We start from the raw sequence: 19450 nt of genomic DNA on the forward strand, positions 1-19450 counted from the left end.
AATCTTATTCCTTACTGAAAAAATGAAAAAGTAGCTGTTGTAAGCTTGATTATAAGAATTGTCGAATGACTCAAACCATAGAAACAGATGAGTGTTGATACCATAACGATAACTTTTATCATCAAGTAGTATGTATCGTGAATTTATTATTGTAAACAGTACCAATGACGCATACATCTATTATCATCAGTTAGGGATGATTTTTTCCATTGATGACTCGTCACTAAAGAGAACGAATTCGGACTGAACCAAATAGAAGATATTTTTCAACTATTTAGTAGAAAAACATTTAAGATAAACTTAAATTTTGAGTAGTTTGATTAGTAGATAATATGAGTGACAGATTGGTCTCATTTAAGGTACTATTTAAAATCCTTAAGGGATAGCTGTTTCATCCTTGAAGGATGGTATTTCATGAGGTACACATTCAAGATCTCCAGGTTTAACAGCCTATGCTAAAGTAAGAGACGGTTCAATTGTCATTCAACAGAACACTTTGTAATATTCATAATTTAGCACAACGATGACCCATAACCTACATTTACTGCTAACAATTCAAATTAAACTCTGAGAAACTCCCAAAACAAAGTGTTTAATGTAGATTGACTGCTGAAATATGTATTATAGTAAGTGAATCTTTACAAATAGATTTTTTCAAACCAGGTTCTTGGTTATTTACTCAACAATACTTGACATGTTTTGCGACCTGGTTGAATACAAATAATAGCGTTTTTTCAGTATAAATAATACGTTTATTTACCATCCTCATCTTATTGCCTTTACATATACTACCCAATTAACCTTGACAATTTCATAGGTTTCGACTGCTAACGATGAGTTGAATATTATGCACACAATACATACATACTAGTGTGCTTTTTTCTGTTATATTTATTGAATATAGATCTCTTAAATTGACGCTTGTGGATATGGAATAACTGTCTCGATGTTTAATAACTGAATTCAAGTGAAACTTGAATTATCCCATCATGCTTTATCCCGTTCTTTTATCTTACAGATGCTGTCACACACAACGTAATTAGTACTGGCTTCCAGCAACAATGTACCAGAAGGGAAGATATAAAAGTACTGAAGGTTGGATGGTGCATTATACATACAATGAAAATATCATTTACATACGTTGACGATAATAAGTGTTCTCAGTTATAATTAGTATACATTCTGATTTATAATGGTCTCACTTCATTCGCCTAAAAAATATTTTAATCCTAAACATGTACACAACATGTGAGCTTTCTAGAATTTTAAATACGAGATAATTCAAACCCATTAGATTGTTGACTCTGATAGTTCGCATGAATATTTAAAGGAACATATGTTACTACTTAAAAGTAGTATAACTGCATCTAAATTATATTTTAAAACCACAACCACAGAATTTTTCGTTAATGGGGAAATGAACGTAATTGTAACAGTATAAAAAATATTATACACATCGCTCATCATAGGCTTAATCGTGTAATAAACTTTGATCATAATAAGTAAGGCAAATTTGAAGAGCATTGGTTTGTATGAATAAATTTCCGTCACCTCATGTGTAAAGGATTATGTTTTCCTGTTGTCGACGTTGAAGCCATTAATAGATGCTCGTCTTAATGTTACAGTCGAACATCCGAGTCAAAAGTAAATAGTACCAAAAAATTGTGGATTCACGATTCTCCGATAGTTTTTATGATGAGAACAACTCTTAATAAAGAATATATCTCTGAATAATAACAAATACACTCTTAAAAAAGCATGGTGACGCAGGTCCAGTGCACAGAGTTTTAGGGATAACTTGATTTTGATAGAACAGATGATAGCGAACATATTTGACTGTATGCATTCAATCATTATAAACGCCTGAATATGGTCCTCAGAAGTACTGAGTTCAAATGTAGTGAGTTAGATCCTATTTGTTTGAAGTTTAAAAGCGGTACAAGCGGACACCATTAACAGTCATAATGAAGTGCACTAAATATGAATACAAGCGAACAGCTAATAGGAAAACCTTCATCTATGATTCTCTCTACTCAATAGCTTGCTAAAAATATAGAAGGAATTTATGATAATTCAATCAAATTTAATGGTGAACTGAATAGTTCAAATGAAAACAAACAATTAAAACAACTCCAATTAATTCCCATTACAACTGTAAAAAAATATTTAAGTGCTTAGCAAAGTCATTTCATAACAAAGAAAACATAGCATAGTTCTGCTAGCTGGTAAACATATAGTGATCGATCCAATACAATAGCTATTTCGATATGTATACTTTTAGAAAAAGGTTTTATGGAGATTGTAGAAATTTAATAATTGAATTGGTGGGTCGATTAAAGGTAGACCATCATGGAAAACTTGGAAACACTAGAAGGTCGTTTCGTTCTAGTATGGGACTACTCAGTAGTGCGCACCAACGACCCCGCTGGTGAAATTACAACCCAAGATTTTCGAACTAGCACGCTTCAAGAAGTATTTCCTGGAGCTATAATAAAAAGCCGTGTCTAGTGCGAAGCAGTAACTCATTGAAGACAATGGTGGACGGTGGCACAATTTCGTGGGTTGGTTGAAGTTAGACATTAACACCGTTAGATGCCAGCTCAGTGGTCTAGAGGTTAAGCGTTCGAGCGCAAGGCCGAAAATCTTGGGTTCTAATCCCATGAGTGGGATTGTGAATGCACACTGCTGAATAGTCCCATACTGGGACGAAACGACCGTCTAGTGCTTCCATCTTTTCCAAGGTGATATAGCTTTAATCCACTCATGAATTCAAATAGTAAATACGTCTAACTGATACGTTAAAATATCTTGTTTTAACTATGTTGAATATGATCTTTTCCTGGAAAGTGGCATCATATTGAGTAGGTAAGTCACCACAAATCCAGAGATGATGTCTCGAGTTCTCACCACAATGATTACTAGTGTCTGAATGAAACAATGAATACTACCGATAATCATTATCCTCCATATTTAATAAAACTCAATGTTCCTTTAACAGAAAAACTTCTTGGGATAATGAATTTATTTCTAACCAAATATTTTCTAAGGTGACAGGCAAGTGCTAAAGTGTATCTAATTACAGATATTATTGACAAGCCAGTTTTCTTTTTAGAAAAAAAGGTCAGAAATCGATTGAAGATAATTAACTATCAAGTATGGTTTCAATTAGGGTTGGTGATATTTTAAACAAATTAAGATTTTTTTTAAAAAAAACACTGTCTCATTGAAACAAAAATCACCTTATAAGATTTCCATTATCCTGATCTAAACATTTGTAAGATCTATATGATGATACTGTAGTATTTCGCCTTCTTTGTATGTACATTGATAACCATTTCATTAAGATTGAAAAATTGCTTATATCGATTTAAACAAAGAAAAATATCAAATTATCTGAATAATTTAATGCTGCATAATAGTTAGCATTTGTAGTTTTATTATCGCTGAGAGAAAAAAAAACAACCCGTGTAATTTGAACTTAGTAACTACAATAAATAATTCATAATTATTTTTTTTTAGATAAATTTAAAATTTAAAACATCCACTTGTTGTTAATATGTAATAGAAATGAGAGTAGAAGTGTAAAACTGAGCTATAAATAGAAGCAAACAATAATATAAATTATGATAGAATAGATTTGATTTTATGGTATGTATAGTAATAACCATTTACAACTGAAGAACATCTGGAACTCAAAACGACTGTCAACCAACACCAAGGTCAGGATTTTCAATACAAATGTCAAGACAGATCTACTGTATGGAGCAGAAACCTGGAGAACTACGAAAGCCATCATCCAGAAAATACAAGTGTTTATTAGCAGTTGTCTACGCAAAATACTTCGGATCCGTTGGCCAGACACTATTAGCAACAACGTACTGTAGGAGAGAACAAACCAGATCCCAGCGGAGGAAGAAATCAGGAAGAAGTGCTGGAAGTGGATAGGACACACATTGAGGAAAGCACCCAACTGTGTCACAAGACAAGCCCTCACATGGAATCCTCAAGGCCAAAGGAAAAGAGGAAGACCAAAAAACACATTACTCCGGGAAATGGAGATAGACATGAGAAAAATGAACAAGAATTGGATGGAATTAGAAAAGAAGGCCCAGGACAGAGTGGGTTGGAGAATGCTGGTAGGCGGCCTATGCACCATTAGGAGTAACAGCCGTAAGTAAGTAATAGTATTAACCCTTTCTTTTTTGAGTTTCTTTACATAACACATTTCTCAGCATATAAATAAAAGACATTTATATGTAAATGAATAAAACCATTATGTAAGAGCTAAAATTAAATAGTTACTTTTTAAAATAATATCGGTTTTTCAAGCAATTTTTATAAAAACTTTATTCAGTATCTCATGTCATCTTAACAACCGGGTACACACAAGAAGAATTGACGAATTCTACATGCTAAAAGTATAGAATATGTATAATTCTTAAACTAATATCAAACAGACATTGGCACAGGGTCAAAAACGGCCTTTATATCTAAGTTTCATCTTTATTTATCATTCACATGATGTTGAAAACTGACTGAAGTATAAAATATGGATTATTTTATGTTAAATTAAAAATTCACTATATGATTGAAAAGTTTGAATCCTATTGAAAACCTGATCAACTAATTGTGTACATACAAAAAACTATAACATTTACGAGATTTAGTGATCAGTATTGTTCATTTATTGTCTAACTGAAATCAGTTCATCAAGTAAACCATCTTCATAATATATGTTGTTTCTATCTGTAAAGATAACTCATTCAATAACCTGTATTATTTCAAGAATATAAGGATTTTTCACTAACATTTAAAATAAATTCCTGGATTTCACTGCTAGTCAATAACCATCTTTGCTTATAATATTCGTGAATTAAGAAGATATCGAGGCAATCCACACGGAATGGACATATGTCAAGGAGAACTGGTCAATTATAGTCGTAAACATCAAAGAGAAGATTCAAGTTAACAATACCAAGTGAAGTTATTTTTTTATAATAGTAATGTTAATATTATACATATAAATCAACGGATCCTTTTTCCATTAATCTGATAGAAGTAAACAATGAATGTTACTCATAATTGTAATTATAAATTACGATAATCAATCTTAATTAACAATATTATCCAATTTCATAGTGTACCAATTTAGTCATAAAGTCAAACAATATTCATATTCATTTCAATAGTTGAGATTATGAGTCAATTAAAGCTAGACCATCACGGTAAACCTGACAGCACTGAATTGCCGTTTCGTCCTATTGTAAGACTACTCAACAGTGCCCATCCATGATCCCGTCTCGTGAGATTCGAATCCAGGACATATTATTCTCATGCAAGAAATGATGTAGAAAATCGAAAAATCGTTTATCATCATAAACATTTAACTACACATTTATGTAAACAACAATAATAATAATAACTTTTCTTATTTCTATTTAAATGAGTGTAAATTAATATAAGGATAAATAATTAACTGTAATTAAAAGATATACCAGTAAAATATCTAAAATCTCCACAAAACCCCTTCTGATAATAATCATCTGCTCACGAGTGACTGACGTCAAGAGATACCCCTGGAGTTCTAGTGAGAAGCCGTTACCAGCGGAGTTCAACAAGGTCTGTTGTGAGATATCAACTCACTGAAGACAATGGTATACGGTGGCGTAATTTCGTGGATTAGTTGAAATTAGACATTAACACCATTGGATGTCGGCTCAGTGGTTTAGTTTGTTAAGCGCGTGGCACGAGGCTGATAGGTCCTGTGTTCCAATCTCGCGAAGGGCGGGATAATGGATGCGAACTGGTGAGGATTCCCATACTGGGACGAAACGGCCGTCCAGTGCTTCCAGGTTTTCCATGGTGGTCTAGCTTCAATTGACTCATGATTTCAATCTGTGAAATTTCTGAAACTCTCCACAAAACCCCTTCTAATAATAATAATAATAATAACTTTTTCTATATGTATTTAAATCAATGTAAATTACTATAAAAATAAATAATTAACCGTGATTCTATGATTTTCTAATAATCTAAAAAATATTAAATTTATACATTAAAACAAATTAATTATTATTTCTTTTTATTCATTACTTAATTCGTTGTTTGTTTGTTTGTTTCTCTGATTCTTTCTTTTTTTTCTCTCTTTCAATCTACTTCATCTATGGCACGTGTTCTTCAATTTAGTCATCCGTGTGGTAGATCAGTTCATTATTATGATTATTATTATTATAAATCTTTTTTTTTTCATTCATCTTAATACTAAAAAAGGAGAAATTTATACCATATGCTAAATGTCTATAATTAAGTGTCTTAAATATATAACATTTTGTTATATAATTTCTCTTTTCTATAATATTTTTATTCGAAGAAATATGTTTATATATGGACATTTCCTTAAAGAGATCTGATTAATGGATATACTTTGTAAGTGAATAGATTTACAGTCTTTTTATAAATGCAGTTAACCGATAGATAGATAGATAGATATGTAACATTTATAATTTCCTTTGTATAAGTGACGACTATAGACAAAATGAACAATTGTTACGCGTACGAAAGGGAGGTGATTCGGTGAAAAATCACGAGATGTGTCTAGTTGAATCACTTTTTTTTTCTTCGAGTTCCAATTATTTGACTTTTAGTTTTTGGACTTTTTTCTAATATCTACATAAAATTTAATATTTATTACCATGAGTTATATATACATATATATATCTGCATCTAAATTAAACAATATAGAAAGGTAATTTACACAAATGAATTAAAATTATTAGCTCTATAGGTAATGCATAATGAGTTGAATGTTATGACAAAAGAAACTATATGTAAACAAATAGGATATGATAAACTGAAAGCTTATAAAAAACTATATGAATAGATTATGAATCAATTAAGATTCATCAATTTGATCTTTTGATGTTAAACTATTTGTTTTTCTATTATTCAATTTATAAGATTTTAGATAACTTTCAATCATATGAATATTTCATAAAGAGCTACTTATTATTCCTAATTATGATCAATAATTTATTGGATCTTTTTTATTCTTCAAGTAAACAAAAAGGTGACAAAACATTTAACTTAGATACTTAATAATCAATAAAATGGAATGTGGGGGGGAAGTATAAAATAAAATGTAAATATTTTGTTTATATCAATAATATTATTATTATGTATGAGTAAATAGTAGAACGAAAACAAAACAAAAAAATTTTTATAGAATAATATTTATCAGGTATAAAATTCATTACAATTTTACAAGTAGTATCTTCATTTATTATGATTATTATTATTGTTTTTGAGGTTGAAAAAAGAAATATAGTCTCTTTTAAAGTATTTTTGTTTCTATGGTTTTTGTTTTTTTTGATGTTTCAATTTGTTTAATAATGATCTATTTATTGAATTTATTCTACCGTATTCATATCTTTATGATAATTAAATAATGAACCAATATTCCATGTAAATAAACCACGATTAATACGATCTAATTCTTTGAGAATACAATGTCTCCATTTTAATTTACGTGCTGTATAACTTAAATTATTTTCATCATTATTATAATTATGATTATTATGTGATACAATTGTTTTACTACCAATTAAACGTAAACAATGTTCAGCAGCTTCATCGACTTTTTCTGATGAAAAATATTCATTAATAAGTGCTTCATTATCTGGATTAAACTAGAGTTTGAAAGAAAAAAAAAAGAGAAAACAAATAGAATCATTTCTTAAGATCCGTAACCAGAATAATCTTATACAAAAACAACAAAACAATGAATTCAAAGTAATGTTATGTTTACTAAAATAGCTGATGAACATTTAAATTTTGTATAAGAAAGGAGACTTTTGATGGTCAAAGCTCTTTTCAACTAGTCATAATTTCTATCATACATATAACCAAAGTTTACAGACTGTCTCTGATTATCATTAATTACTAAGTACATCAATATTAATGCAAACAAATATGATTTACCAAGCAAAGTAGACTATATTTTAAGGTTTATTAATATAAATTTCAAAGAAGAAAGAGCCAAGCAGCATATTGGCAGTTATTCTTTACAAGAACATTATGAATAAATGAAGTTGTAAAACTTTCTACAACATTATTTTAGTACATTTGTTCATGTCAACCGTGATCCATTTTCCATTTTTAAACTGCTACGATTTGGTATTAAACAGAAGTGACCATTAAAGTAATAATAATAATATTTTTCAGTTTTATTTTACCCATGCCGCTAAATAAGACGAATATTATTCAGTTTTTAACAATTAGGATAAAATATTAATTTACATTATCTTTATTGATGTTTTTCGTATTAGCAGACTTCGAATAGACACTACCTTTTGCGATGGATATGAAGTTTATTTGGAAACTTCATTAATATCGTCTGGTTCAATAATGATGAAGTGATTATGAATGTTACGAATGTTCAAATAAACTATTATTGTTTTATGATTTGGTAGGATTCGTATTCGAATCATAGCCATTATTCCACTTTAATAGAGAACATGTGATTAAATGGCAATATTGAGACGATTCAATCACCATGTACACATACTAAAAGAGATTGATAAATTACAATCGTCAACATCAACAGCTCAAAAAAAATGCAAACAATTACAAAGAGAATTTATATCCCTGAACAGTTGAATGCCTAATTGGTAACTTAATGATGAAGCGAAAACCCCTAGGTTCTGATACAATTTTGAACATTAACAGTGAAATACTAACAAATGCAACTGACAACTTTCTAATAAAACATTATCAGCAACCTACACTTCATCAACTCAAACTATTTAAACTAAATGGAAACTTGAGACAATTCTCTTTTTCATTATTTCTAACACAAAATTGACTATTCAAAACCAATTCTTATCGTTTCACAGTGTATTAAAGCAGAATATCTTTTCCTTGTGCGGGGAGGGGGAAATAAATCACGACACTATTAATCAATAATAATTTACCATGTTGATATGTGTATTTTTTCTTATAATTTCGGTCGTAAATTATTCATAAATTTGATCAAGCAAAATAATAAATATTAATGTGAATAGATTATCAGTGATAATTATTATTCGCTAAATTATCGTTTTCAATGAACAACATCAAATGAGCTATTACAATTTTAAATGAACAACTTATGAATGAGACAAAATGTTTGACATTTATGTTTTCTTTCAACAACAACAACAACAACAAAAAGAAAATTAAAGTCATACAGATCACATCAAAACTAGTTATGAAGTCGTATTATTATGATTATTTAGTGAATAATCCTCTTAAATCTTGATTCAATCATTAGCATAGAGAATATTAGGTCTATCGATCTATGTTCATATTTATAGAATATTTTCTAAGAAAAGAATAATTTTTCATTGAAAGTGTTCATCGATGAAGTTGATACCATTTATTCAGGCAATTTGTTCCAACCATTAATTATTCGATGAGTAAACGAAGATTAACTCATATTCTTTTGTTTCATTGAACTATGTCATATTCACTACATACACATCTATAAAATGTCTTCCTTTCTAAATGTATTATCTTTTTCTTGTATAACTTAAAGTAATGATGTATAGTAAATAGTACCAGTATGATAAGGATAGAGTTTCAATGAAGGTTATGAAAGAATATATATATATATATATATGAACAACGTAATAAAATTTCATTAGTTTTAGTATATTCAAAATGCTTCATTTCACTTCATTTACCTTCTTGGAAATTTATATTATTAAATTAAATTATTTTCAATAGATTTTCATTTTCATTTTCATAACTTGAATAAGACTCTTTGAATATATTCAATTTAAACTACGTTTTAATATTCTTCTTCAATTTCCATCTTTTTTAATTAATAATTTCCATGTGTATAGTTAAAAGTAATTTAATATAATAAAATAAAACTGCCTTTTCTTTTGAAAAAAAATTTTTTTAAACACCTATCTGAAGAGGTTTTGTGAAGATTTTAGAAATTTCACTTATTGAAATCATGAGTCAGTTGAAGGTGGACCACCATGGAAAAGCTGAAAGCACTGGACAGTCGTTTCGTCTCCACAAAACCCCTTCTGATAATAATCATCTGCTCACGAGTGACTGACGTCAAGAGATACCCCTGGAGTTCTAGTGAAAAGCCGTTACCAGTGGAATTCAACAAGGTCTGTTGTGAGATATCAACTCACTGAAGACAATGGTATACGGTGGCGCAATTTCGTGGATTAGTTGAAATCAGATATTAACACTGTTGGATACCGGCCGGTTCAGTTGTCTAGTTAGTTAAGCGCCTGGCGCGAGACTGATAGGTCCTGTGTTCTAATCTTGCGGGGAGGGACGGGATCGTGGATATGTACTGGTGAAAGGTCCCATACTAGGACGAAACGGACACCCAATGCTTTCATGTTTTCCATGGTGTTCTAGCTTCGACTGACCTATGGATACATTAATAAACTCTAATAGAGAACAATTTGAAAATAGTTGGCTTGTTTGCTAAACCCTACATTGTTTAAGGTTCAATTTATTTTATAATTCCTTTTTTCAATTTTTCATTAAATATGTTATTTGAAATTATTTGAATTAAAAAAATAATAATAAAAAAGAAACTTTATACTGAATATATGGTGGGTGTATTAAGTTTAAACAAACTTTTTTATCATTGATATTCTACTTGTAACTATGGTATTAACCACTTAGTAGTAAACAATGTAAAGTAACCTTTATCTTCTTTTTTTTGTTTGTTTACTTTTCAACGGTAAACGTCTTGTTTAGATTCTGTTATGTATAAAACAATAATTACTATTTATATACATAAATTTTCATATAGATGATAATATATATTGAATTGTGGAATTTTAAATATTTGTTGATGCTATAAATAATAAGTACCGATGAAATCCAAATTATGGATTTGATCCAGTCATTGACTTGTCAATTCAATGTTAATTACATAGAATATAATTTATCAGTTTGCTTGAATATCTGTTTTTGATATCAACATATCTCAATAAGTTACCTATCTTTTGTTTGTTTTAACACATCATTATGTCTCTTACTTGCATAACTTATTTAGGCGTGTTTATGAAACGTTTACAATCTTTCACTGTAAAACATACATTTTGTTGGATGTTAATATGCATTGAAAAGAATGATTATTGTTCAGATTTCAATTCTTGAACTGCTAACATCTAACTAGTGGTAAACTGATCAGAATAGATGAAGAAATAAGGAGAGCAAACTTGATGAAGTAGTTTGTGCTAAGAATTCTATATATTAAATAAACTGAATAAAGTCATTATTAATAATACATCTCAATATATCATTATGTATATAGATGAATTTGCCAAATTTTACTCTTTTCATTTAGATAAGCGGAAATATTTTAGTTTCCTTAAAATATCCTATTCGAAATCAATATACGTATATCTGTATTCTACATCTAATTGCCTAAGAATTGATTAATTTAGAGAAGAAAATATTGTTTATTTGTTTACGAAAAATAGAGAATTTATTTATTTATTTATTTACAAATAGTTGGCATTTTTTCGAGAAAATACTTCATTCCTGATACTTTTACATAAGTGTAAATTTATTTTGTACTTGACAAATTTTATCATTATGTATATGCACTTGAAGAAAAAAACTTTTATTTTTATGGTTTAATGGTTACAAATGTTAAAAGCGTAGAAAAGAATAAAATAATCGATTGGGACTGAATATTCAAGAACAGTAAACAATAGATCCCACATCATCATATTCTTTAAGGTATATATATATGCGTGTAACGAAATCGAATAAAGCAACATCAATAAATTCAGCTTTCATTTTCTTGGACATTTTTGCAATAAAATTATGCAAACATTTATTCTAAATGAAAGTTTGGAAATTGCAACCTTAAGCATTTAGTGATTAACAGATCTCCTGTTTTTTATCTTTTGCTTAAACTACAATTATGAACAATTAGAGATTTTAAAACATATCGTAACATAATTAAGAGTTGTGTAATCTAGTTCCCTTAGTAAACGTTTAGAAGCTAAACGAAATTCAATACGTTTCAAATGGTCAGAATTACATACATATATATATTTATCTATATGAAAAAAGGAAGTATTTACTTTGACAACTAGTCATTTGAAATGTGCGCGTACACATTTTCTTTCGAATAAATACTAGAAAACAAGATCTTGTAAAAACGTCTACCTATTCAACAGATTAAATATAAAATACCACAAGAATCACCTATTGACAGTAAATTAATAAATATTTGACTTTGATAATAATAAGCAAATGATAAAACATAAAATTAGGATAAAAATTACTATATAATAACAAATATAATCACTAACCTGTTTTAATGAAACACTTTGACCAACTGGCATATATTCAGCCATTGAACATAAAATTAGAAAAGTGATAATTTCAATGATTTGTTTCATATTGATGAATAAACTCTGTATATATATGTGTATATACATACAGTATAAATAATCTTACAGTGATTGTATTTGTTTTGTTTTTTTCTTTCTTTCTTTTTTTTCTCGCTTTCTTTTCTCTTTTAAAGAATTTCTTTTATAATGATTAAATGATAAACAAATAGTTTTATGATGAATGAAAGAAATAAATAAAACAATTAGATGTTTTATAGGGAAAAATGAGTAGAAAAATGAACTTCACTTTATGAATATGTTTTCTATGTAAATATATATATATATATATATATAGTTATGATATCACGTTATGCATGATATTACATTAAATATACACTAGACATATTTATATAGTTTTGTCAAATTTTATGATTGGTTAATTAGGGAAATATTCTTTTTTCATATCATAGAATAGTTACTTTATTTATTTATTTATTATTATTATTATAATAAACAACTATGTTTTTACTTCTCCCTTAGAGATGACCAATCATATTTTAATAAAAGAAAAATATTCCGCTTTCCATTTGTTTTTAATTGTGAAATTGAAAAAAAATAAAAATAAAAAAAAATAAAGAAAAAGAAATAATAATAATAACCTATTTATACATTACAAAAAGAGCAATTGTCAATATAAGATAAAGTACAAAGATTATTATTTTGATTGATAATTAATAATTAATACTCATTATTTAATGTTGAAACTAATTGTCATGGTTTATAAAATAAAAACTTTGTTTATTCCCCTTTTATTTTCTTTTTGTTCCCCATATCAACTATACTTGATTCACTAGTTTTAGTAATATATAAAAAGTAATAAAAATATTATTGATTATAGAACATGAACATTGAAGACAATTTTTATTTGTCTCAATGTATATTCTCTGGTTTTTTCTTTAAAAAAAAAAGAAGAAAAAAGAAAACGACGAAAAAAACATATTTGTCTATCATTTTTCAGACTAGTAACAAAAGAAATTAATAATCATTGTGATTTTTAATTTACGTACTTATTATTGTTGATTCATTGTGGGCTGTTTAAAGGGAATAAAGAGAGAGATATATATATATACATGTATTCATTAAGTGTTAATATAAAATTAAAGAAATATATGAAATATGAAATAAAAACTATCTGAACAATAATAAAATTTACCTTGTAATTTTGTAAATTAAATAAAGCAATAAATTAATACTTTGAAATAGATATCACCTTTTTTTCTTTCTTAACAGAATGATTTTGTTTAAAGTGACTATGAAATGATTATCAATAGAGGTTTTTGTGAATATTATAGTAATTTTAATAGTTGAGATCATAAGTCAATTGAAGCTAGATCACCATGGCATGTGGATATGTTGCTCTTTTTTGTGGATTAGTTCAAGTAAGATATTAACACTGCCAGATGTCAACTTAGTGGTCTCGAGGATAAGCATTCACGCGCAAGACTGATACATCATGTGTGAGGACTGTTGAAGAGTCACACAATAGGACGAAACGGTAATCTAATGCTTCCAGATTTTCCATGCTAGTCTAGCTTCAATTGACTCATGATATCAACTATAAAATTGGTTTAAAATGTGAACTTTTTTATCACTTTATATAGAAATGAAGAAATCGACAGTCGATTGAGTTATGGTTGAACTTATACACGTTATACAAGTTAGAGTCTACTTGAACTCAATAGCTCAATGTACAATCAGTTGAGTGTCGTAAACTAAAGGTGATAAAATTTAATACCAGCCCAAACATCAATACTTGAATTCAAACACACACACTCATTTGGTAAGTTTAAATTACAACGAAACTCACTCTCTGAATTCCGCTGTTAGACACGTTCCATCAGTTTAATAGAAAATTTTGATATAATGGCTACATCGAATCAATCTGCAGAAGATGCTCATCAGTTATATAAAGCTACCTAAAATTTTAAAAAAAGACAGGATCATCCAAACTATAACAAATAACAAGATATATTCACTTTTTGCCAGACAACCAGTTTTCATAAAAATCTTAACTTGATTAAACTAAACAGATCTTTAAACAAGAACTTCCGTCTAGATTTGATCTAATGGTTTGACAGTATTTAAGCGCCTAGTTGATGTGAGACATTAGGGAGGAAGAGTGTATCTCAGCGAAAGAATTTGAAATAAATTCAACGTTTCACCTGACAATCTGGTCCAAGCTTTCTCAAGGGAAATGTGATCAAACATCAAAATTATCGATAATTTTACTTCAAATTTATTCACTGAGATTTACATTGAACCAGAGAACCATGTACATATTCATATTCGGTAAGTCTGATTATATTTCCTTGAAAAAGCTTGGACCAGATTGTTAGGTGAAACGTTGGATTTACTTCAAATTCTTTCACTGAGACTCAACAAATGCATTGTTTCTCTTTAAGCAAGTCATTGTTTTAATAAATTTAGAGAATGTATATTTATATATAGGTATTAGAGAAAACGTGTTTCAGAAAATATACTAGATTTTTTAGTACATTCTTCAGAGTATACACCAAACGTTTATGAAACACAATGTGTTGCACGAAAATCTGACTTTTATAAACAATACAGATGCAAGTATCTTTTTAAATAGTAACTACTTATTGGAGCTCATTAACAACAACAAAAACTGTCTTTAATGCCTATTACTTTTTACAGAGATTGTTCTAGAAAGTTTGTTTCTAAGAGTTTCTAATAAATAAATCTTTTAAATCCATTTGAATATATTGCTCTTATATCATTGAAAATTCAACTGTTTGTGCGTATTTCCAAAAATGATGTTGGTATTATTTCGCAATGCTATTTTATGAGTGTCAAGTGCAACTGACCAACTAGATTTTCCATTCATCTCAAATCAGTTTAAATAAATCCCAATCACTATTTCTTACTTAGTGGTTCTTGCATAATCTTGAAATTTTCTTCTCGAACTAGTTGTCATATATGAATGTTTCACTGTAACAGCACTTAGAATCTTTTTCCACACCCCTCCACATGTGAAAGGCATATAAGATGATTTTAGATATTTAATGAGTTACTTTTAAAATAGATTTTAAACAACTAACATAATCCATGACAAAAGTCTTGGCTTTTGTTACACCTGTCATTATCAGTTATATTTTACTTAAACGAACATTACTTGACATTCATTACCACGACTATCTATAGCATCCATTTACAATAACGAGACCACTTATACATCTCTGTGTATAAATGATCTAAAGCATACTGGAAGACTCATGTGACTGTCCTTTACAAAATAAATTGTATAACAGCATTATTGGTCATCTCGATGTACAGATGTTATTTACCATTGCTTTCTAGATACTTAATAGTTTACGTAACTACATTATTTTATACCATACCAAACCAGATTTCATTTCTCCTAAAAGGATAATTAGTTTGAACGAAGAATAAAATTTGTTGGGAAGTGTCAGAAACAATATACCCGACTAACTGTAGAGATATAACGTGCTTTTCGTGATCTTGTCGCATTAATTGTACCTCGCCTCTAAATCAGTTACATAATAGAATTTTTAAGAGGTAATTTTTAGTCATGACATTTTATATTGGATAAGAACGCTAGGTGAAAACTGTTATTGAAATAACTGGGAAAAAAAGTAACACAAGTTACCGGATGCCAAACCCACATTCTTGGTAACTGTTATTACTATTATTTTATCCAATAACCTTCACTATGACCAAGCTAGGTATAATTAGCACGGGATACGTCATGTAGCGCAGCACAAAATTCTGAATAAAAAACAAAAACATTCATCACATTAAAAACCTTATAAAAAATAATTCCTTTAAAGGTTTTGTTTGACCTCTAAACAAATAAGGCATCACATGCGAACAACCATTTTTACATGACATAATGTTTATAACATGTGAAGTTTAATGTAGACCATTTGTCTTGGAATGAAAATCTTTACCCAGTGTTTAGCATTCGTTCGTTTGGAGAAATTTATGAAATTCAATCTCGAAATGTAATTTTTTTTTAGATTATGACAAATTTATAAAGCAACTTAAAATCAAGACAAATGCAAACCGTACCACTTTTTAAAAAGAATGATTTGCTTTAAATCTATGATTGCTTTGCAAGCCAATATTCATTATAAGAGAGTAAAATGTATCAAAACTTACAATTCATTAAAATCCCTATCCAAAAGTCGATCAATTCACATAAAACATAGAAGTGTTCACCATTACAATTGAAAGCTGTAAATGTTTCTACTCACCTAGGATTATTTGTATAACTTAACCTTGAACAACATTGATTTTATTTTCACACTTAGATATCATATATTTTATTTTTTTTTAAGAATACTTTTCATTTTATAGTTGAGTTCATGAGTCAATTAAAGCTTGACCACTATAGAAAACCTGGAAGCACTAGACGGTCCTTTCGTTCTAGTATGAGACTTCTCAGTAATGTGCATCCATGATCCCTCCCGTGCGATTCAAACCCAAGACCTATCGATCTCACAAGTGAACGATTAACCTCAAGACCACTGAGCTGGCATCCAACGGTGTTAATATCTAACTTCAACCAATCCACGAAATTTTCATTCACCACAAACAAGCATAAAGTTTAACTTGATAGATCATATAAATTTTCTATGCGCTAAAATAATTTCCAGTCAATTATGATAATCCTTTAATAGTTGAATTCATAAGTCGATCAAAGCTTAAAGATCATGGAAAACCTGGAAACACTGAACAACCGTTTCGTCTTAGTATAGGACTCCTCAATAGTGCGCATGCATCTTTATAATCGGTACTTTCACACGTTTAAAAAATTGTACAAAAACATTATTTAACACATATATTTTCATTGAATATGTTTATTGCTAATTTTCTCTTCACAAATTTAACTATGAATAATGAACAGAATCTGTTTGTAACATGTTTACAGCATGAATGAGAATAATGTATGGATAGATAGTTCTTATTATTGATTCAAAATTTATGAAGACAATCATCGAAGTAAGAATAATATGAATTCATTTTTACATGTCAGCTTAAAAAATATCACTGGTTAAGTTATTAGTCCACACAGTAAGGATAATATGTACTACTGACAAACTGGAACACCTAATAAATGGTTAATAATTACTGACGAGAATAGTTTATTAACAAAAATTCATTGTAAAAAATGAACGATTGAAAATAAACAATCTGTTGAAATTATTTCAGGCAAAAAATGTCACTTTCTTGCATATGAAATGTAAAGATGATGATTATATAAGGACAACCAATGAAAAGGTAAAAAGTAAAAACTATGTAAAACTTATCCTGTATCTGTTATGATTATATCGTTTAAATGATCTACAACTGCATTTGACAATGAAGTAAAATATAGACTATCATGTTGATTCGAACAACTTATACTCTATATATTCGATAAAGTCTAACCTAAATTATGAAATTTAACTAATGTAATTGTTTAACGTCATATCAAAAATAATATGTAGATAACAAGAATGTTACTGTTTACAATCGAATTTACTAATTTACTAGACAAGCATTAAATTTTTAGTTCAAAACAAAACATACAACATCTTTAAGAAATAATGATAATGTAATATGAACTTTCTTTAAAATATGATTGAATAGTTCCGCGGTATTTGGGCGTCCAATTGATGTAAGACATTAAAAAAAGGGAAGAATATATTTGTAAAATCTCAGCGAATGAATTTGAAGTAAATCCAACATTTCACCTGGCCATCTAGTTCAAGCTTTTTTAAAGGAAATCTAATCAAATATCTTCATGAACGAATATGATCATTTTAATATTTGATTATATTTCCTTGAAAAAAGGTTGAATCTGATGATGATTAGGCATAACATTGAATTGACCTAAAATTCAATCAGTAAAATTTTATAATTACATTATTCATTCTTAATGGTAATGTAATCGACTAACAACGGAAGGAATCAAGTTTATTCACATTGTCCCAATATGATTGATTTCATTATTAATCAATATTTGAATAACTAACCATTACATTATTCATTTATATTGTTTATAACAGATATTTACTTGAATAAATGTCTATAGCTGACATAATTTGATGGTTTCCAATTCAATGAATTATATGACTAATATTTATGTTAAGTCAAACAAAATATAATAAATATATATTCATAATACATAATAAAATGAATAATTTCCATTCATTAACTACTAACTAATTACTTACATCATAACTTCTAATTGTATAATATTAATGAGATTCAATAGGTTATTTTTTTAGAATACAATAATAACTTACAAATTAGTTTGATAATTATAACACTGTAAAAGGGAAACACTATTGAAAGAAAAGAAGAAGAAAAGCAAAACAAAAACAAGAACACACTTAATTATTCATTTATGCTTATTATCCCTTAAATATCAATAATGGGTTCCTATATGATTTTTTTTGTAAGATGAAAAAATAGCTTAACAGTAGTGAATTCGTTTCTTCTCTTTTCTTTTTCTTGTTCTTTTTTTTCTTTTTTTTTGTCAAAAAGCAAACAAACAAACAAAAAAAGTAGTATGTCATTTTATCATTATTATTATCATCATTTATAATTATGTCAATTCAACTATTCATTATTTCTTACAATTAGAATTATTTTATAGAAAATTGTCTTATAAAAAGTACATAAGAATATAATAATGGGAACGTACATTTAACAGTGTGTGTGTGTGGGTAATCTGTTTACTGAATGGATTCATTGTAATTCATTATTATTTATGAAAACAATTTGTCTACTTTTAAAAATTATTCGAATTCACAAAGGAAAATACAATAATAATAATTAATTAACTTTTCTTTTCCTTATTTTCCATGTGTGTTCCTTTCCCCTATAATAACTAATAATTATTATTGTCATAATAATGAAACGATTTGTACAATAAAGAATCTACATATTATTCATTGAAATAATGTAGGTAGTAAACTAAATAATAAATTATAGAGTTCTACTTTTCTTTTTTTTTCTTTTTCTCTCCCTCCTTTCTTCTTCTTTTGAAACAT

At 28.3% G+C, this 19450-nt stretch overlaps 1 protein-coding gene across 1 annotated transcript; it reads right to left on the reverse strand.

Moving 5' to 3' along the window:
* Window positions 1-7406: 7406 nt before the first annotated feature.
* MS3_00004067 (uncharacterized protein) lies at window positions 7407-12747 on the reverse strand (the record flags this gene model as incomplete). The annotated part of the gene is made up of 2 exons (XM_012944270.3): window positions 12345-12747; window positions 7407-7685 (listed from the first exon to the last, which is right to left on the reverse strand). Exons 1-2 carry the CDS (start codon window positions 12471-12473, stop codon window positions 7407-7409), a joined length of 408 nt encoding a protein of 135 aa, XP_012799724.2. The 5' UTR covers window positions 12474-12747.
* Between the last annotated feature and the right edge of the window lie 6703 nt (window positions 12748-19450).

This window comes from Schistosoma haematobium, chromosome 1, assembly GCF_000699445.3.
Source record: "Schistosoma haematobium chromosome 1, whole genome shotgun sequence".
NCBI classification, from domain to species: domain Eukaryota; kingdom Metazoa; phylum Platyhelminthes; class Trematoda; order Strigeidida; family Schistosomatidae; genus Schistosoma; species Schistosoma haematobium.